We start from the raw sequence: 22,952 nt of genomic DNA on the forward strand, positions 1-22,952 counted from the left end.
GCACATCAGCTCGTGTTATGCAGTAAGTTCTCCCTGGCCATGTGCACAACAGGCTGGTGTGGATTCACTGGTTTTCCACAGGCTCACTGTGCATGGAGGGCAGTCAGACACAGACACTTCGGGCATCCCAAAAGAAAGGTACTGTACACCAGCTAAACATCAGGCTGCTTCATCTTTATTCAACATGCCTTTGAGTTTTGGCCTTTGCTTTAATGTACTATACTTCATGGACTAGCAGAGGGTGGTCATTTTGGCTGTTCATCCTACACACACTTACTTTGCAAACAAACCTTAACTGAGAAAATAACTGGCTTAATGAGGTTTCTATCAGTGGGTTTGACAAGCGGGACCTTCAGAGCTTGCCGAGTGACAACTGCCAAATACACTTCACTTCTTAATTACATAAGAGGAAAATGCACTTGAACTATAGCACTGGCTCTAAGGTTTTATTAATTATAAATGCACACCTCGTTATTAACATTTTGAACTTCATTTGGTAGGGTAACTTATAAAATGAAATGCACTCAGGTACTGTTAGACATATGGAAATTCCACTTCCTTCTCGCCACCTGCACAAGTGAATAAGGCTGCAGTATACGTCCATCCAGTTGTTAATGAGGTATATATTCTTTCAAACTGATTTCAGCTGTTGTGTATTGAATCTTCACTCTTGCAATCTGGTATTTTATATTTCTATCTATTTAGTAAAATTAATCAACAGCTGTGCTCCTTATGTTGATTATTCTTTCTTCTATTAAGATCGGGAGGTTAATGAGAGTAGTGAAAAGCCTGGATGTGGTGTAAGCGATAGGAAGGAGTAGCTAATTCAATCAAATGTATACCCCTGAAAATGTTAAAGCTATATTAAGAAGTCTAGCTATAAATAACTTGGTATTTCACATCTCTATTTTCCAAGTCAGAATGATCCATATGGACATCACAAACTTTCAGAAGTGCTTCATTTCCTTCATCATTTTCACTCAGAAAGCCTAATTTATCAAAATATATCCCTGAAACCTATCCAATGTGCTATTTCCTAATTTCAGGGATCCAATCTGACACTAACATAATGGAAAAACTCTCTTTATGGGATGTGGGATTTGGGCCAGCTCCAGTAAATGCCCAGCTCCATGTATGAATGGGGTGTTCCTGCCCTCTGCGTTGTATTTCACCTTCCCAGTCTGGGAGATGGCACCTCACAGCTGCTCAGAAGCTAACATGAGTGAGCCTTTTTTTGTGAGAAATCTGAATCTGACAGGAGTGTCCCAACATGGCAAAGATACAGGTGGGGGATCAGTGATCCCTGGGACCCTAAAAAGTCAGCTTTAAATCAAAGTGAATGGTGGCAGTAATGTAACTAACACCACCCATATGACCTTCCATACCTTGAAGTACTTCAGAAATACTAATTGTTGCTGAATCTACATGAGAGACCTTTCTAGCACCAGGAGAGGTTTGGGCATACAGTTCTTGATATTGTTAATTCTCCCCTTTGTACGAAGGGTTAGGCCCAAGGATCCAAACTCCATTAATAACTCAGTCTGCCAGCTCACCATCCATCAGCATCAAATATTAATAGACTCAGAGGGCCGGAGCATACATCTTTCTGGATGGCAGTCAATAATACGTCTTGTTTCTGTTCAGGGAGAGGGGATGATTTTCTTCCACAAAAATTATTATTGTACAATATTAGTAGAGCTTAAAGGCACACTCCTGCTGCCTTAGGTGTTAGTTGTGTTAACAAGCCCTGGATACTTCACAAAATGTTTTCCCTGGATTAATGTTGCCCTAACAGATTAGATTGTCTGTTTCTGTTAAAAATACATTTTGCTGTAAACAATGACTGACTCCCTTTAAAATCCTTTTTCAGTGTTCAATACAAAGATTTCTATCTACTCCTGTACATTTTGGCTGAGGCCTTTAAATCTGTGAAATGCAATTCCCAAGGGGAAAATAAAAGTTATTGCAGAGCATAAGGGGAGTTAATAACTTAGTAATGGTCAACACCACCTGGCAACATCCGCACCCATACCTGGTCTGTCTCAAAGTGTGATTATTTAAGGATGGGGAATTAAGAATTTCAGAAGCAGCTACAATCTGCAGGAATACATTTGCCTTGGGGGGCTGAAGCCTGGTTGCATTGAAGTCAGTGGCAAAACAGAAAATCGATTTTTCGAGGCCTCTGCAATGCAGAAGACTAACAGGACGTTATTGAACTTAGCCTCAAGTTTGCAGGATAAGGACCTGTGTGACAGGCTTTTTCTTAAGGTTTAATCTGCTAAGGTGCTGAAAACGCTCAACTCCTGTGCAGATTATGAGGGGGACTGACAACACTGAAAGGCAGAATGCTTGAACCTTTGTAATCGGCAATGTGACTCCAAGTAATCTGAGATTTTTTAACACGGTATCTGACTCCTCCGTCTCCCCCTCCTCACCTTTCTTTGTGCCAAGTGAATTAGAGGTGCAGCACCTGCCACCAGCCATAGGGAAGCTCAGTGCTGGGTTCTCAGAGCTCACAGCATGGGCATTAAACAGAAAGAAGGGCATGGTGCAGTGCCATATGTATGCAATGATAAACAGATCAGAAAGACAAAATGCAGGTGCTGTTTGTACCTGATGTCTGTGTGTCTAGATAAGCTGATTGCTATGGATTTAGTACATAAAAGTATATATTTATGTGTACACACATTACATGGCACACCAGTGTGCTGGTACACAGTGTCTGTGCACTGATGCAGATCACAGATACAGTTCTGTATATTTACTTATTTAATTGTGACATTTACAATTAACCCAAAGTGGTTCTCCACAAACATTCCCTCAAGGTAAACATATGGTATCCAGCAACACAAACTGTCAGAACAAACTAATTTCCTTAATGGTGTTCTAGTGGAAATAAATGTGCTCTTCATAAGCATATTAGCAGCAGTAGGAAACTTTGTACTTTTACCGGTCTTCTGCTCCACCCTAGACTCAAACAATTTATTCATGACCTTACTACACAGCATCTTTAGTTTTCCAGATATAATGATGTCCTCTGGCAGAATTCCCTTCCCCTCTGGGTGTTACTAATTACTCCCTGCAGATGCTATTATTGTTGCTAATGATAAAATGCAGAAGAAAGGTGGGGGAAGGATCTTGTGCCCCGCACAAGCCAAGCGTTTGGTTTGCAGGTAATCACTTTTACTAAGAACTGACAAATGTTCTTTTATTCACTTCGCAGCATTATACAAAGTAGCTGTGCTAGAGTTTGATATACATCTAAATGGGCACAATGAAACCACTGATGACCTTATTCCATCTCCTTTTCCCTTTGCCCTTTTCATAAGTGGAGATGGGGTAAGGTGGAAAGGATAGGAAAGAGCTTCCTTATATTTATGAAGTGACTTTAGAGCTCATGGCTCACCCAAAGAGAACCAGGCAGTCCCAAATGCTGAAGTCTTTCATTAAATCATGAAGAACTTGAACAGCCATCTACAAAGCTTTCGCCTGTCTGCATCTCAGTGGCATCACAGTCCTCTGCAAGAATACTGTCAAACCTGGACATGGCGTAAGGACCAAGCACAGCTCCCCTCGGGAGTGGGAAGAACTTATCCCTTTGCTTCCTACAGTCTTACAAGGATTTATAAACATTTACAAATAGGTGTCAGCATTTTATTTCACCTCTGGATTTCTGCTAACATGCTAATTCATACAGTAACCCCCACAGTAAATGCCAGCTTCAAAACTAGTCAGCCCGACACTGATTGTTAAATATGGTGTTTCATCAAAAATATTCAGCAAAAGATGCACACAAACAAAAGGAAACTTTCTTTAGAGAGTAGTAAGTAAAATTATTATAAATAATGTTAATTTTAAGTATTTACAGCACTTTGTTAAATATTATTCAATTTCATTTTACCGGTTATAGCCAAAGCTTTTGTTACACAAAAGCAAAGCTGGGAGCACTGACTGTGAGGGGAGTAAAAGTTACCATGAAGTAACTCTGGTTTGTTATTTTCCAATTTGTTATACAACATCTAGCTGAACTTTGTGGATTCCTATTTTATAAACCCAAATATATTTGCTGCTGTTGGCATAACATGTGGGTTTTGAAACAACAATTATCCATCCATCTTCCCAGAACGGACCTTCCCCATCCCATTGACCTTGGTAAGCCTTTGGCCACAGCTTAGGAAGGCCTCTGATTAGGATTTTGCTACCTAGAGCATGATTTGTATCCATCAAGATTAGACAACATGTGCAGCCTATCAGTCTGAACACCATGTGTGCATATATAGAGCTGGAATTAACTGCAGAGAGCTGTGGTTTCCAGCACAGTAAATCCCAGCTGTGAGGGGTTTACTATGGAGGATGCAAAGATCTGTGCATCTCAGGAGTGAGGCACTGAACACAACTCAGGGTCCTTTCAGTCTGGGAATCCAGGACATGGGCCCCGAGGTCTTGTGTCTGAATGTGGCCCTATCACATAACTCATGGGAAAGAGGTAAGGGAGGCAAGGTGTGCTGACAGCACTAGCGGCAGCAGAGCTGCCCTGGCTGCCCTCATTCCAGGCACAGAGAAGGTTTTTCCAGAGGGTATTCCGTGATCCATGTACAGTAAACCCACATAGGCAAACTAATAGACACTGTATGCAGGACAGGTCTCATCTTTTGAAGCCCAGGGTGCACAGAATCTCAGCACTCTCCTGTCCTCCAGCATCTCAGCTCCAACACGCTTCGTACATCCAAGAGAAACAATAAAACCGATGGCAGAGTTGTGCTCTGTATGAACAAAGCCAGCAGATTCTAGCTTTGTGAGGCTTTTTGGCTTTTTGCCTCAATGAAATCAAGTGAAGACAAATTCAAACAGAACTTCCATTACAAAAACTGGATTTTGCATACTAAACCACAGCAAACCTGCGTTTGGATTTCTGTCAGTGAGCACTTTAATCCCTCTCACCACCAGGGAATAGCTTTCGAGATTCCACTACAAACATGCCCAGTATCAGTCAGTTATCTGCAATTAAAAAATCCATTCCTACTTTTCAAGCCACCTAAATATGGGCATTAAAAACAAGAAAGAGAATTCAATAGAGCATGGGAGAGATTGCACTCGCCCGTCTGCTTCCTGTAAATCAGTGCAGCACCGTTGCTGGCAAGAAAATCCAGACTAACTTTACAACATTTGAATATCTGCCTGGTTTAGTATTTGGGCCTTAACTGCAGAGCACGTCAGTGTCAGCAAGGCAATGAATACAGCATCATATAATTAAATGTATTCATCAGGAAAGTAGCGTGGAGAGTAAAAAAGATGATCATCAACCTCTGAACAAGATTTTTTTTAATACAGTCAGCACTTTTCACCTAATAAAAGTATCACAGAGCACATTTATCCAGGAAGGACCTCTCCCAAAATAGGAGATTGGATTTAGGCTGGGTAAAACAACTCCTACATCATTTCCTCGGGACATTTCATCAGGTGAGACGGTGCATCATACCTGAGAGGACAACCTCCCACAGGCAGGCTGTAATGGAGTACAAGCAGCACAGCCACGCGCAGCTCAGGAAACATGCTGGAGGTCAGTGTTCAGCTAAATCAGTTGATGTTCAGAGCTTGGCCAGCCCCAGCAGATGGCTACAGAAGGGCAAGATATGAAAATAAACTCCTAATGCTGCAGGAGATTGTTTATGGAGCAGATACTTCAGGTGGAAATGAAATTATCTATAATACATGGATTTAGATTTAGTTCATGGGAAGTTAGATACTTCCACCTGGAGTTCTGCATCCAGTTCTGGGGCCCCAAATACAAGAGGGATGTGGAGCTGTTGGAGCGAGTCCAGAGGAGGCCACGGAGATGCTGTGAGGGCTGGAGCAGCTCTGCTCTGGAGCCAGGCTGAGAGAGCTGGGCTGGGGCAGCTGGGGAAGGGGAGGCTCCTGAAGGGGACCCCTTAGAGCAGCTCCAGTGCCTAAAGGGGCTCCAGGAAACCTGGAGAGGGTTTTTGGACAAGGGCCTGTAGGGACAAGACAAGGGGAATGGCTTTAACCTGACAGAAGGGAGACTGAGATGAGCTCTGAGGCAGAAGTTCTTCCCTGTGAGGGTGCTGCGGCGCTGGCACAGGGTGCCCAGAGAAGCTGTGGCTGCCCCATCCCTGGCAGTGTTCAAGGCCAGGTTGGACACGGGCTTGGAGCAACCTGCTCTAGTGGAAGGTGTCCCTGCCCATGACAGGGGTTGGAGCTGGATGAGCTTTAAGGTCCCTTCAACCCAAAATGTTCTGTGATTCTATGATAAATTACTAAGTCAGGTCAATCATGTCTATATCAGGAGGATTACTAATATACATTATGAGGTCAGCTGGATAACCAAGTCCTCTTGTTTAATTAAAGCAATTTAAATCTGGAATAGGGCCACTTCAGATTTATTCAGATGAGGCTGGGAGCAAACTCTCATGATATTTTAAACTTAAGCTCTAGGGAAGCTATAAAGAGTCTAACATCTGTGGGGCTCATTGCTGTTACTATAATCAACTTTGATCAGCTGCTATTCTGAACTGCTCCAAACCCCACAGGCATATCACAATTAAATGCCCCCAAAGGTAAAATGGCCCAGGCATAATGTGTGTTATTTCAGTTTAGTGGAAAGTATTGACATGCCTGGGAAGTATATACCTGGTACATGCGCTCTTCATGATGTACTCAACAGGCTACTTATGTCCAAACCATGGGGCAGAAGTGAGTTAAATACGTCAAAATACTAAATTGCAGTCCTTGAATACTACTGGTAAAACCAAACAGAACCTGTTTTTCTCTGCCTTTTTTAGATGGAGGGGTCTGAGTTGGAGCTATCACTGTGGTAAAGGAAAGAGTTTAACACACTATGTGCAGTTCCATCATTTTCTTTCCCAGATTTGGGTGGAATAGATCAGAGGCTAACTGAAGCCTAAGCCATTTGGACATACAGATAAGCATTGTGGTGCAGTGTACCTCAGAGTGAGAATCCAGAGGAAGCCATGACAATTCTGCACTAGCTATTTTATTGGAGTACCCTTGTCTAGAAATTAGAGATGGTTTCTGCTCAGTCCACGTAGCCTGAGTGGCACAGTACAAGATCTACCTTGTAGAACAATCATGGCCTCCTGACTTCTTTGCAATAATAAATCTGGTCTCTGGCTGACAAGTCTGAACAGTTCTGCAAAAAGGACATTAGCAAAACCAGGAAATAAAAGGTATCATTTATACTTTCAGCCTTTATGACATCCTCTGGCAAGAAGATCCACAGTTTAATTATAAATAGAAAGGAGAAAAATTATTGTTATTTGTTTGCTTCAAATCCACTGCCTGATTTTTAATTGGGAAACTTCTTATCCTGTGATAAACAGCAAATAGTCATCCCTTCTCCCCTTCCCCTGTGGTGTAAGAGACCTCTCACATATCTACCCTTGGTGACCCCTTTTCTAAGCAAAATCATCCCACTCTTTTATTCTCATTTTATGGGAGCCATTTCACAATTTAATTACGCATTCTGTGAAAAGCACTATCTTTGTCTTCAAACCTGCCATGCAATCATTTAATTGGCTGCCCCTTGTTCCTGTGTTATTAGAAATAGTAAATAACCAATTCTTGTTCATGTTCTATACGTCACCCATAGTTCCATAGACCTCTATCATATCCCTCCTCAGCCATCTGTTTTCTGAGCTCAGTTCTAGCTTATCGAGTCATTCTTTGTATAGAAGCTATTCTATATAAAAGATGATCTTTGTCACCACTCGCTACTTCCATTATGTCCTTTGTTAGCAGGAATCAGCCAAACTGTATGCAGTAGTTTGAGATTTAGCTATATTATGGATTTACACAATACCACCAAAATGGTTTTTCCCAACCTGTTTTGTTCTCTTCCTGATCATTCTCCCTATTCTATCTGGCGCTCTGGATTTGTTTGGGTTTTGACCTGTGCTGAGCATGCATTTGAGCTTTTCACAAAACTATCCACTGTGATTGCCTGAGCTCTCTTCCTGAATGGTAGGAATTAAATTAGAACTCACCTTTTGTGTATTTACTTAATGTTATTTTCCTGTCGCCTATTACTCTGCATTTTTGAACACTGAATTTCAAACTACTCTGTCACTCAGTAACACGAAGCCTTTCCCCAGATTTGCTGCTGTCTTTATGATTGATAATCCCAACAGCTGTGCATTATTAGCAGACTTCCTTCTAGAATTCTTCTACAGCTGTGCTATACAAACAGGGATAATGTCCAGGCACAGTCTCAAATCTAAACTTCCCTACCCCACACACTGTCTGCACTAACCAGTGTGGTCCCTACCTGAGACCTGCCCCCTTCTGTAACAGAAGCAGCCAAACAAGACCAGTACATCAGCACATCCCTGAACTCTTGTTCGCACAGACTGGATGGACTGAGTCCAGGAGGAGTGAAATGTGCTGCACACATCCTGCACACAGGTATCCTCAGCTGGTGTCTTGCTAAGAGCTCTGAAGGCACAGAAGCCACAACATGGATGGAAAATACCCAGGTATGGGGCTGATGATGCTAACACCTACATTTGACAGTGGTTCTGAGCTGCACTGACCCACAGGTGAAAGGATCAAAGCAAAAAAGCATCTAGAAAAGAAAAGATACACCAACTTTAAGCTAAAGGGTTTGCAATGTATCTTCTAAAAGCTGGTAAATAATCTGGCAATCAGACACAGGCAGATAAACAGATATCCCCCCCCAAACTTCCACAGATATTCCTAAATCCAAAAACCTCCAGCAAAAAGAGTTCAAGAACTGATACAATTTCAGTTGTTCTTTAGCATAAGAAAACACAACCAGGATTTTCCATTTACGCACATCTGACTGTAAACGATAAAGCCTTTTCCTTTGACAGTGCAGTTAGGCAGAAAAGAAAATGAACAAACCTATCCTGTGACTTAAATCCTATGCTTAGGTGGTTTTAATGAAGTCAGTTTGTGATTTGAACTACCAGGAGAGTCAGCTACCAGCACTTTTATGCATAGATCCACAGATAGTGTGGATAAAGACATACACAGTTAGAAGTGTAATAGATGAAAAGAGACACTGTTATTGGCAAGCAGTTTATTCCCCTGCAAAATTCAGATCAAATAACTCAGTCTGAACAGAATATTGGGCTCTGCTGATTCTGAATGAGGCTACAGGAACCAAAATGAAATTTGACATAGCCACATTGCCAATCAAGGGTGAAACACAGGAAATATGTCAACTAGCAGCAAAAGGCAGAGGCAGTCAGGCTTTCTGTATGAAGTTGGTTCCTTTGGACCCACTTACGAAAACTTTGGAGCTGTTCAGGTAAACAAAAATGCAGCAGAGCCCAGAAATAAAAGTAAATATAAGAAAAGGAAGAGACCTGGGATTTGCTCACACTTCTTATCAACTTATAGACACAGCATGTGACTGAGTAAGTTCTCATTAGTAGAGGCAATCACTGAAGCAAACTCCACTCTTTGTATATCTGGGACAATCCTACTGAAGCTAGCAGTTGTGTTCAGGCAAACCTGGGCTGACGAAGTGGAATCTGAGCTGTCACAGACAATTTCTGGAGCTTGTACATTGACAACAGAGCGAGCAAACAAAATAAAATGGCAGTAGTTCATAAAAGCATCTGGAAAATGCCACTGAATTTGAAGAAAGTGATGTATTTTCCACAACTGAGGGAGACCCACTATGTCTCGTGCACCCAGTGACCTTGTTAAATACACCGGTACAATAGTTCACCTGCTGGAAAGCATACAGCAAATTCCCTGATGTGAGAGAAGACCCTTCATTAGGGCTCATGCAGCCAGGTGCTGCCTTGAATGCTGTCAGGGTTTAGGAAAACACAGGCTCCTAAAAGCTGCGGCTGCCGGTGCTCCAGGTGGAATGTCTAATTGGTGAATGGGAGCTCCGGGGGGAGAACACCAACAAGCCTAATAGGCAGCAAGCACCTGGTTCATTGATATAAAAGTCAACAGTGGCTCAGCTTAGGCTGAAAGCCTGGGAATACACAGGTGGCCTTCCCATAATGATCTTCCCCACTGGGATCTGAATGTAGGATATCTTATTCTGTAATACAGCAGAGCTGGAAGAATCCATTTGTGAGTTGTTATTAAAATAATGGTTTTAGACCACATCCAGTTTCTTTGCATTAAGGTGATGTTCGTTGTTTCCTAGTCTACATGTGGCAAGGCCATCTCAGAAGTGGATTGACTTCTCAGAAATGTACCTGCCAGTTAAAAGAGATGCAGTACAATCTGGGTGACTTGCGATGCTTGTCCTAGAATCATAGAATCATGCAATGGTTTGCTTTGGAAGGGACCTTAAAGCTCATCCAGCTCCAACCCCTGCCACGGGCAGGGACACCTTCCACTAGAGCAGGTTGCTCCAAGCCCCTGTGTCCAACCTGGCCTTGAACACTGCCAGGGATGGGGCAGCCACAGCTTCTCTGGGCACCCTGTGCCAGCGCCTCAGCACCCTCAAGAGAAGAATTTCTTATAAAGGGTGCTGTTCCAACAGCTCTGAGCACCTCTGCTGCTTGTCTTCTGAAACAGTCCTGCAGGGACTTTGAAATGGGTAACACAGCCATGCCACCAAGCTTGACCTGAAGCAATGGTTTGTGAAGGTAAAATGGTACAAGAGCTCAGTCTGCCAGCAAATTTGCCAGTCACTGCTGATAGAATTGCGGTTTGTGATGCACATACTGATCCACAGTGAGCTGGACTGAGACCAAAGTCATTTCATGCAGGCCACTGCACAGCCAAGAGAGGATAATTTTCAATCTGCACTGACCTGGCCTCTACCAGCCCTAGTAGCCTTCGGATGCAAAACTTTACAGTCTGTTACTGGTCCCCAAAAAGTAAAAGTACAGCTATTTCATGCACATAAATATGTATTTTTGTATGCTGGAGAAGTGGGTAAGAAAGTTCAGAGGTCATCAATGAAAAGGGATATCAAGATGCAATTCAGAGGTAGTTTTCCTCTGGTCTATAAATATGCAATAATCCTGATAGGTACAAATGATCCCCAACCAGCTCTGTTTATGCGAGGAAGGTACCAGAACACTGGGCACGAGATGTTTTGAATTCATGTTAATGAACTCAGACCTTCCAACACACAGCCAGGCTGAGAGAAAAACTTCTGTACAACTGGGAAGTGACAGTTCTTTCCTTTCAAGAACAGTTTCTAGCTTACTCTTAATTAGGTTGTATGGAACAGAGTGTTTTTTGTTGCCTGCTTGAGATCTGCTTCTTGTTTCACATCCACTTGTGAAATAATTTGTAAGCTTAAAAAAATCATCAGATGGGTTTTCAGGTTTATCTTCCTGTAGAAGACACCAAGAAAATGCAAGTTTGAAGGACAGTGCATTCCTCAGAGTCCAGAACCAGGAAAGGGGGATCTAGGACACAGACGCACTTAGCATAGAGGACCTGATTGTGTTATTGCAACTGATGGTCTCACCAGCATTTCCAGCTTTATCTACTTTTCAAGCACCATATGAATATCATTTTTAACTTTTCCCAAAATGGTTTCCCAGGACACAGTTTTATCTTCCAATTTTTTGAAGTTATTTTAGTTGAATTTCTTATATCCCAGCCTTTCACTTTACCTCCAGACCTAAACTGCCATCAATATCAGTTATCAAAGAGACTTCATTTCCTTCTTGCTGACTTTGGCAAAATGAACCTCTCCAAACTGTTCAGAACACTTTGAAACTTTCAGGTCTTCTTGTTTTTCTTGCAGGTTCATCCAACTACTCTGTAGCCAAGGTGGGACTTTTCTTTTTGGGCTGCTTCTTGGATCACCAGTGATAGTTCTCCTTGGGCTGGTTTTGCCTTTCTGTTGCCTATGTCTCTATACTTAATAGCTAGGTGAGGAATTAGTCCTGGCTACAGCAGGATATTCCCAAACATCTTAAAATGAAGTCTACTAAGACCATCTGAATAATTGAGGGAAAACAGGAAAAAGCCAATAAATAGAGAGGAGTTCAAAGTCTGGGAGCATGGGAATCAATTTCTTCCACGTCATGACTTAATATTCAGTCTCTGTTCAGGCAAAATCCTTTCTTTTTAGGGAATGGATACATGTACCTTTAACCTGGTTCTGCAGGGAGGGAATTACGTGAATTTGAGGTCCATGAGCCTGTCTCAGTGTCCTTAGCTAACGAAGTGTTACAAGAGACCTGATAGAGAGAGAGTGTTCCTGCACTGGGGAAGGAAAGGCTAGGGGACTAAGGATATAAATCTGGGGAAAACAAGGCTCTTTTAGCTCTACTACTTATAGGACAACTTGTTTTACTTCATCGAATCACAGAATCCCAGACTGGTTTGCGTTGGAAGGGACCTTAAAGCTCATCCAGCTCCAACTCCCTGCCACAGGCAGGGACACCTTCCACTAGAGCAGGTTGCTCCAAGCCCTGCGTCCAACCTGGCCTTGAACACTGCCAGGGATGGGGCAGCCACAGCTTCTCTGGGCACCCTGTGCCAGAGCCTCAGCACCCTCACAGGGAAGAGCTTCTGCCTAAGAGCTCATCTCAACGTCCCCTCTGGCAGGTTAAAGCCATTCCCATTTCCCCTTGTCCGTTCCCTACAGGCCTTTATAAAAACCCCTCCAGATTTCTTGTAGGCCTGTTTAGATACTGGAAGCTGTTCCAAGGTCTCCCTTGAGTCTTTTATTACTAATTAATAATTCCCTCACTGCCAGCTGCAGCCTTTTTCCATACCCACCGCCACTACTGCCAGCCACTCACAATGGTTTTGAGACACTGGATTATGAATACAAATAGGAAACCAGTGAGAAGAAAATGCATCTTCCTTGTGCATTTACGTAATTCCTGAAATGAGACTGGGCAAACTATTGCTGTTGCCTGTAATACTCCAGTTAATTGGACAACTGCTGTGCCAGAAAACCTTTACCCCACCTCCAGCAAGTAAAATTTATATTGGTGGCTGGTAACAAGAACATCTTGATAAAATGGGTGAATTTATTTTATAACTATAAATGAAAAGAGCTCTTAACAAAGGGGGGTAACTGATATGCTCGGTAAATCAAGGATAAAAGGACACAGGCTCTATTGAAGATTTTTTCCCCTCTTCTTTTCTTTTTCAACCTTTTGATGAGGTGCCCTGTTGCTCTGAGATGAGCTTCCACTGAAGTACTTTTGGAATTATCTCAAAGAGAAAGGGATCATTTAAATGAGTTAAAGCCCCCAGACCAGATCCGCTATCTCCAACCTTCGGATCATTTGGTAGATGAAGAATTTTGTGAAATTCATAAAGTAATTTTACTACTAAAGCAGGGGCTTAGGAGACAAAGAGGTCTCATTCATTTTTTCCTGCTCCCTTCTGAAGCCGTGAAGGATGATACATTTAGAATAAAGATGAAAGCAAGTATGTAGAAGAGAGGGAAGAATCTGATAAGTTTGTACCTTCAGTGTTTAGAAAACACCTACAGGCAATAACATTTCAAATTCCTCGAGAACTGCCTGGGATTTCAGTCCTTCAGGGAAAATTCAATTGAAGATAAGATAAGGTGCTCTTTTCTATTTACTTTTTTTTCCCCTTTCAGACAACAGAGAGAATTTTAAAGGTGTAGGACAGGACAACAGGCTCCAATTTTTTCTTAATATAGAAGGAAAGATTGTTCTTTCTTTCCTGTATGTTTTCTTCAGGGAACAAGAGATATTGTATGTGCCAGAAGGAAGCCAGCCATGGCTGGAATGCTCAACAGGCTGGACCTGTAATTCCTTATGACCTCTATAAGTAACGTAAAACTATGGTTCTCCTCATTTCTATAGAAGGGGAAATTGGTCATTTTACTGCCTGGGTAGGCATGGGGTGGACTAAGGCTGACCTGGCACTGTGTGGGGTGTTTGCACTGACTGAGGTCATCCGTTTCAAAGTTGGTCATACAGTTCCTATGCATTTGAATAGGCTTATAGCACAATAATATACACTTGTTTTATTAAGTGCTCAAGCTATTGCTGATTGTGTGTTACAGGGGCTGACATGTGCAGGCAGGCTGTAAACTTTTACCCCAGTGTAAACCTTGGAAGCAATTTGTACCCCTGTGGCAGAGAAAACATGATGCTGAGAAACTCTGGCATGCCAGACAAAATCATGGACTTAGAGGCCCAGATTACATCTGTGTTTTAGTCCTTACATGCAGATTCCCACTGAGCTCAGCTGGAGAGACATATACACAAGCACTTGTATAAGGATATATTTAAAGGCATTATTTTATTATGCTTTTAAAATGTAATTTTGATGCAACATCAACAGAAGGTGCAAATGGCTATAGATGCACAGGACTGGGATATATCTTGGAAAGTCTTAGGGAATCCAAATGACATTGCAAAAGCTGAAAAATCCTCTAGGAAGAGGTAATCACTGCTATAGTTTCCATACTTGCCTGTACCGTGATTGGCTTGTATGGGATCTACCAATATAGTCAAGGAACAGAAGAATGTCAGAATGGATTCTTTCATTTTGGTGATGAAGTGCTAGCTTTGCTTGCCAAGCATGCAGGGCTCAATAAAAGCAGACAGGCCTTCAAAAAATTGCAGCATTAATAGATGAACTCTTTAAAGTAATATAGGTTCTGTCATCTAGAAGTGAAATACAGACCTAAGTGCCCACCAAAGTAAGAGCTGACCGCACATTCTGCAGATAAGTGTTAAAGTTTTCTCAGAGTGTCTTGGCTGAGAAAAGTTTAAGTACACATTTCCTTGCCACAATAGACAGAATGAAAGCATTTGAAGTTAAATCCATTTTTCAGAGGAAGAAAACAAAGCATCCATAAGAAAAAAAAGGCCTGTCACAGGATGAGATCTCTAGATAGCCACTCTTTTGATGGAAATTGCAATTAGCTGTGCAATAGGGAAGGTGAACTTAGATGTATTGCAACAGCATTTATGATTTCAGTAGCTAGAATGCTGATAGGGACGTGCAGGGGGTTGGTTTCAAGATTTCCTTGTGAGACAGAAGGTCAGGATTCCTGTGGTCTCCTGTCATATTTAATTCATATCCTCTAGCCTTCTTCACCATGTTTATTGAATTACAGGAATAAAATTCAATGAACCAAAAACAAAAGAAGAGAGGACACGGCCAATCCTGATTTCTTTTATGTCCTTACTGCACAGCTGACTTCAGTGGACTTGTAAGTGAGCATCTTAAAACAGAATTTGGAAGGAGGGAGAGGTACAATTTAGTATAACCCCTCTCACTACTCTCATAATTGCATCCAAGTAATTTATTGCAAGGAGTGACTATTTGCATGTGGGAGGAAGGATCCACTTTTTAGTAGTCAAGAATCTCCCTGTATAGTTTTTAAGGCTAATCTTTGTGTATTCCCTGTGTGTGTTTACCAGATTCCTTCTTGCCACAAATGGGGAGGCAGTAGAATGACTTTCCAAAAACATTCTTCAGAAAAGCATCACTGGCAATTCATCACACAAGTACTAATTAAGAGGCAGCCCTTAAATACATTAAAAATAACAGTTTCAGGGAAGTGCCCTATTGGCATCCTTATAATGATGATTCCCTACAATCGTCTTGGCTAAATTGATAAAACCTTTATCCTCCCTTCCCAAGTGAGATGCAACAAGCACAGGGTTTCCAACAGGCCTGCAGAGTGGACACTACTGCTGGAGCACGTAGGGAGTAGCTCTAGATATGCTCTGTGATTTTGGGATGAAGGTTTTGTTGTGCCCTCTCCACTTCAATTAACCTATTTTGATTGTCCTGTATGCACAGTCATATCAGAGCACAGTTCATATCAGAACAGTCATATCAGAGCACAATCTTATCAGAACCTCACACAAATCACCTGCATCGGTACCCAATAACATCTTTACAACAGTGTCATTTGGGTTTAGAGCTAGGTATGTGCAAATCTGGTTGGCTGAGTCTGACCCAAAATACTCATCAAAAAAAGAATGTTTGAAGTTCCATCCAAACCTGCAAGCTCACCAATATTTAGCCTTGGCATTTGAATTTTGGAAATGTAACAGCTAATAAATAATGTATTATTTTCTGAGCTACTATGTACATTTTATTTTAAAGCTCGAATCTGCTTAACTTCCAAAAATGCAGTGTTCTGCTCACGTACGTGTCAACCTATGGGATGGCTGCCTTTCCGCTTAATACATTTAATAAAGGTGACCAGATGCTTTGTGTTTTTAATGGCTTGTTCTGCATCCCAACAAAATGTCCCTGTTTTGGCTGTGACTGCAGATGATTCATTCTGAAACCCAGCCCAGCTGCCCTGACACAGCCGAGGCAGGGCACAGTTAGAAAACAAGCCATCTGTGCAAAAGAAGTGGGCTGGAGGAGTGCTTTGTCAGGGAAAGACTGTCATGTCTTTGTCACTGTGTTTTCTAGGCATCCAATAACCAAAAAGTCCTATGGATCCAACCGCTCTGCCTTTGCAGTTAAATTGTTCAGTTATATCCCATGTGCCCTCATATTCTCTTCCTTTCCCCCTTAGAAACCCTTCAGCCTGCTCTGCTGTGTAAGCTCATGTGCAGATCAAATGTTTCTGTAAAATGTAAGATGTTGCTCTCATTTTCGTTCTTTCCAATCATATGGCAAAATTCCTGACCCTGTACCTGCATCAGCCAAACCTCATGCCAGATAAAGCAAGAAGGATTCATTTATGGCTTTTCTGACTAATTAGCTCAGCCCAGTTCTGTATTAGCATCACTCTCTTGTCAGCACAGCCAAAAGAGACACCCTGCCTTCGTGAACACTCGCGCCACTCGCTCGCAGGCTTGCTGAATTCAAGGGCAAAATTCTACCCGCAGGCAAAGCTCCCTGTTGCCTCAGCAAGGGGCAGGCATGAATATTTGAAGGCAAAGCCTGGTCTGGAGTGTGTCATTGAGATAAGCCACTTCAAGCCCTGAGAGGGTTCTGGCCCCGCTTCATCTTTCTCCTGACCTGCAGACTGTGTTGCAGCAGTGCTGACACTTCTCCCTGCCCAGACCCTGGAGCACACAGGAAAAGGGTGGTGGGAAGGAAAGGTTCCTGTCAAGTTTTCTTTACAGCCTATGTTCCCTAGCATTTGGAAGAACCATTGCAACTCAAGTCATCTGGCATGCATACGAATGACAAATACGCTTCAGAGGCAATAAATTAGCAATTTCAAGGCTTTACTTCCCCTCATGGACTAATTGCCAGAGATTATAGTATATTATGAGAAAGCAATGATACTAATGCCTAAATATGCTTCAGTGATTATAGAGCTATCCTCAATAACCAAGCTGTTTAAATGTCAATGCAAGAAAGCTCTTTATTATGAGATTAAATATTATTTTGAAGCAATGCAATAGGAACTTCCCAGGCTTCGTGCCTGCAATGACACTGTCTTGGAGCAATATATATTGGACAAAATATTGGTTTTTTTAAATGTGTACAGTGAAGGGTCCCAAAATATTTTTGTGCTGCAAACTTAACAGCATTCCTGATAAGGAAGAGGATTTTGATATCTTTTTATTTTGCATTTGTTACTAACATGCTGCTGTCTTCATTCCTCCACTTTATGTTAATTCCTGCATATCAACACTGCACAGAGAAGATAAATTCTGTTGTCTGTTAGTGTGAGGGAATCAAAGCTCAAAGCCCTTCTTTTTTTCACATGTCAAAGTACTACTGACTTGCACGGATGCTTTTGACAGTCCTACCCCTCGCACCTAAATAAATCTGTTTATAGCCAGCATTGAGAGAACTCCTGGAAATGAGACAGAAGCTCCAACTTTCAGGTTCAGCTGTTGACATGAAGCAGAGAGCAAAGGTGTCTTTAAGCCATAACTCCAATTCCACAGTTCTGGAGATGACAGTTGGTGTGGATTTAAAGTGGAGGGAGGCTGAAAAGCCTAAAAGCATTTAGCATCCCACTGATCTCCTATGGGACTCCCACACACTATGGATCTTGTCACACGGCTGCGCAGCCTTCTCGTATAGATGACAGCAGCATTATCACCCTTGCAGAATAACACAGTGATTTTTCCTAGAAAACCCTAACCACTGCAGCTGCTATGATGTCCACCATGCCCACCAGGTCTCAAAAATGCAAATCAAAAGAGTTCCGACATAGAAAAAGATCATATCTCATGATCCCTAGAATTTGAAGGTATTTATTCATCTCATTTTGAAGTTGTAACTTAAACCAATAGAGGGTAAAGCTCACCTAGGAGGCTGCTAAATGTCAGTGGAAGCTCTAAAAATATTTTAAAATCAGAAAAATACTCTAAAAATACAAAAATTTGGGGAATGTCTTTGAATCTGAAGCTTGACTTCTAGTAAACTTAGTAATAATAACTAATAATTACTGTAACAGTATAGAAAACATAAAGATAGGCCTGTGAGGACAGAACACGTAAAATTAAGGACATGACTTACAGAAAGACAACTGCTAATGAAGTTGTGGTGGAATTCCCACTTGAAAATAACTTTTTTTCCTTTAGGAAGTATTGTTTCTTAAACACAGCCTGCAGATCTCTGCCATGGCGTGCTCCTGAAGCAAAGAGGTACTTCAGACCTGGATGACCAGGGAACTTACCAGCAGAGTTCCATTATGCCTATCTGTAGCAGGACTGGACACCTGGATCCATGTCCTAATACCTTCTGCTGCAACCTGGTAATCTTTAATTTGGGATTTTTGTTGCTTCATCTTGGCTGATTTCTTCAGCCATTTTCTATCTCATCTATAAAATGTAATGCTTGTTTACCTCAGAATGTCTGAAGCTCTTTCTGATGCTCAGGTAAAAGACACCTGCCATATATGCTCAGAAAAGACATAAATTGCTCTATCACTTGTAACGTTTTCAAAGATCTATTAAAATCACAGCGTGACTGACAGGGAACATGTTGATAGGCCACGGGAATTCTTTTACTGCTCTTCCAGACAATAATCTGACATCTTTTTTGTTATGTCTTGACTTAGAATATATGATGGGAAGCCATGCCGTTATCCTTACAACAGTAATGAACTTACAGTACTAATGTTGAGTAAACTAGAAGTAAAACATCGACACTGCTCAAACGAGAAATATGAGGGTTTATAATAGAATGGGGGAAAATTACCTGCATTTGGCCACTTTTATGCAAATATTATTTGAAATCAGATTAAAATCCTCTTTTCTGAATTGCCCTGTTATTCCCAGCTCTCACTTACCATATACCCTGGCGCACACATACACTTCCCTGTGATGCTGTCACAATCTGCACCATTCTGGCAGGGGCAGGTCAGCTGGCAGCCTTCACCATAGTACCCAAGTGGACAGGTTTCATTGCAGTAGAGTCCAGCCCAGCCAGCTTTGCAGCTACATTCTCCAGACAATGGATGGCAACTAGTGAAGACAGACAGACATTAATGAGATGTGGACAAGAAAGAAATATACAATCCATAACCAGCAGTAGAATGCAAGTCACACTAAGAACAGAACAAACCTGATAACTGTAAAGAATGGTGAACATAACCAGCCATATAACTTAGGAAATAAATAGGGAACATGGTGCTAAATACCAGCCTGGCATGCCAATTCCTAACATCTGATCTGCCACAGCACTGGTAATTTTACACGTTTGAAGTTTATGCTTTTCCATTCTCAAATCAATGTGCCTTGGATTACTGACATTAACCACAACATGATTAATCCATCCTGATCTATGAGATATATATATGCCATGCTATCTGGCTGCAATACAGTCAGTTCGGAGACATTCCAACAGATAGAGGAACGTAACCAAGAGAGTTGTGAAGAGAAACCTGAGTCTTCTGGAACAAATTTTTCTATGCTATCCTATTCTATTCTACCCTATTCTATCATATTCTATTCAGTTCTTAGAATCATGGCCTGGTTTGGGTTGGAAGGGATCTTAAAACTCATCCAGTTCCAACCCCCTGCCATGGACAAGGACACCTTCCACTAGAGCAGGTTGCTCCAAGCCCCTGTGTCCAACCTGGCCTTGAACACTGCCAGGGATGGGGCAGCCACAGCTTCTCTGGGCACCCTGCGCCAGTAGCGAAGAATTCCTTCAAAATATCTAATCTTCTAATTCTATTCTACTCTAATTTGTGTTTTAAAAGTGAGTGTCACCTCAGCAGAACTTTCATCAGGGAGAGGTAGAAAGAAAAGAGCTTTGGGAGGGAAAACTAAGAAAAAAGTTTTGCAGGGAATATTCAGCCATAGTGAAAAGAACTGATCACTACCTGAAGTCTTGGGATTAATTGGGGTAGGAGTCAATAGGAGCCCTGAGACTAAATCTCAGCTGTGCAGGGGAATGAGCCAAGGTCCATTCTGCTGAATAATGAGCATTGCTGCCCAACATTAATCTTCTGGCTTTCGTTTCTATTCAGACAATTCCACACTGCTGTGAGAGCACACAGAGAGAAAAGCAGGAAGGAGAACAAGCCCAAAAAACTGGACAATGCCTGGTCCTTCTGTATCTGTTGGGTGGAAGATTTGGCTTGCCCCTTTGTTCCTCCTGCTATGAAACAGTTTATCTTTATTCACTATTTTCTCTTCTACAGACAGAAAGAGCTTGTCCCAGGTTTTCTTAAGGCAGTAACTTCCCACAGCAGGAGCCACATTGTGGCTGTGCTGGGGGCAAGGGAAGGCGGGAAGGCTGGAGATGTGATAAGTCCTGGTTTGACGAGGTGGAGGTTTCCAGGGGATGGGAAGAGAGAGCACAAGAGGATGCCTAGTTTGGGGACATGAGGTGGTCAAAAAAGAGAGCAGAGGATGGAGAGGCAACCTGATCTTTGGAAAGGGCCTCACGCTGTGTAAGGCTTCACCTGAGAGCTCAGCATGATCTGGGCACCTCTGCAGCATGAGGTTGTCCCATCCTAGCACTGCCTAGCCCTCAGTGAGAAAGATGAGGAATACTACTGCTACAAATCAGATTTTCTTTATTACTCTCAGAACAAGAACAATAAAGAAAGAATAGGGTTCTGCAAGGTGGCACCTCTCTATGGACCTGTCTCCTGCTTTCTTGCCTCATAGAAACTATTTATTTTCCTTTATGATTATTTATTGCTCTAGTTTAATACTGCAGACGTGACTGAATGGGTTCCTTTACACCTATAAAATTAATACTGTATATGTTAATTTTCAAGGTAACCTCATAAAACGTAATTTCCAAGTATGTGTCTGGCAATTACTGGTTGGAGAGGTTAGTCATATACTGTTGTGACTAGGAATGATCGGATTTTGTGAGTGTCATATGTTTCATCATAAATAGTGTTTTACTGACTAATTAAAACAATTCATCAGCTTAACAAACTACCACCCATGAAATTCTTCTGACAAAGCAGTCCCTGAAATTATGGTTGTTCACAAAGCACCTCTTAACATTCAGATGAAAATAATAAAAGCTCGTTTTTTCCCCCCTCTGTGTCTATTAATCATTACCTAATAGGAGCAGAAAACTAAACATTAAAGAAATATTTTAAAGTGGATTTCCTGTTTCTCTGTTTTCACTACTGCTGCTGATATACACTTCCATGAGAACTGCATCTGTTGGCTAAATTAAATCTTTCAAAGGTAATATCTGATCATGGCAGTTTGAATCAGCCTGTGACAATTCAATTGAAAATACTCTATTCAGGAAGAATTTCTACTTCAAGGTGGTCTCCTTTTTACATGGATGCAAGCTTACATGCACTAAAATGAGAAGTGTAAACCAAACAGGCTTTGTGGATGAGTCTGCAGGACAAAGGGGGCTTGGACTCCAAATCAAAATCCAGTAGAAGGCTGAGCCCATATTCTGCCCTACTGAAGCCTTGTCCACTCTTTCATGAGGCTATGAGCTAGGTGTTTAGGTCCCTGCGTCCATATGCTCTTCCCACTGAAGCAAGAACAATTTTGCTATCAGCCTGAGCACATTAGAGTTCTGTTTTCCTCCTAGGCCAAGCACTTGCAATCTTTTAGTGCTTTGAGATTTTTATCTTTTGCTGCCTTACAGAGGGCTGGCATTGTAGGATTAGGAAGAAGCCTCCACATTAAACTCCAGAGTTATGGTACCCCTAACAATAGTCCTGGGTAGGTAGCAGCAGTTGGTGAATAGGCTGTACAGCAAGGGAAGGGAAACTTCTCCTTGACAATAGCAGAATAAATCTTTCCAAAGCTTTTGTCAAGCCACACATTAACGCACACTGTAGTAGTATGGTAGCCTAACAAGCAAAAGGACCTCAAACCCACATGGCTAGGTCTGAAATGAAGTTGTAGGAAACACAGGAGAGTTGTCTCAGATACAAAGAACACAATGCCCTGAATCAAAACCACTTGTTTGACAATGAAGGTGCCCCACTGCAGTGTTAACTTGAAGATGGCTGAGATTTAGATGTTTAACCAGCCGTTCTTGTCCCAACCCTGTCAGTGAATCCTGTCCATGTACCTTACTCTTTCTGTCTTCATTTTTTCCCGTTAGTAAAGTGATGGTCCAACCATCTATGCATTCAGACTGTCCAGTGAACTAAATGCTAGTTGCATTGAAGGAAAAAAATTTGAGGCTTTAATGGCAAAGGTGTTAAGGCAAAGAATAGGAAATACAGCCACAAATGTGAATGACTGTATAATTCCTTCCTTCCTGCTCTGGATACCTTTCAAGGTCTCATGAGTCCATGGAACACTTTGCCAGCACAGGTTCCAGCACACATAAGGCACTTCTCCATGCCACCAATAAATTGGAATCAAGAAACACACGCAGTTCCTCCAGAGAAGTATCACTGAACGGATGGATAAGAGAATGTGAGACCTCTGAAGGATTCCAGAAAGCAAACCCACTCTTGAAAGACTTTGGCAGTGTTATACATTAGTATTGTGCACTGAATCTTAACAACTTCTATTTCTTCAACTCTCTTGCATAACAGGAAGGAATCGTGTCGAAACCCTAGAGTGAATGCAAGCAGCCAAGTGTTCCTCTGGCTCTAGGCCAGGTAGAGGCAGAAATGAAGCTGTCCA

General features: G+C 41.9%; 1 protein-coding gene across 1 annotated transcript in view; it reads right to left on the reverse strand.

Annotated features, from left to right (window-relative positions):
- The window catches only part of MEGF11 (multiple EGF-like-domains 11), a 203,527-nt gene that overhangs the window by 58,644 nt on the left and 121,931 nt on the right, over nt 1-22,952 (reverse strand). Inside the window, exon 10 of the mRNA XM_010023922.1 lies at nt 19,163-19,337. Within this exon, the coding sequence (XP_010022224.1) occupies nt 19,163-19,337 (175 nt within the window). The remainder of the gene's footprint in view (nt 1-19,162; nt 19,338-22,952) is intronic.

This window comes from Nestor notabilis, unplaced genomic scaffold (assembly GCF_000696875.1).
Source record: "Nestor notabilis isolate BGI_N333 unplaced genomic scaffold, ASM69687v1 scaffold6081, whole genome shotgun sequence".
NCBI lineage: Eukaryota > Metazoa > Chordata > Aves > Psittaciformes > Psittacidae > Nestor > Nestor notabilis.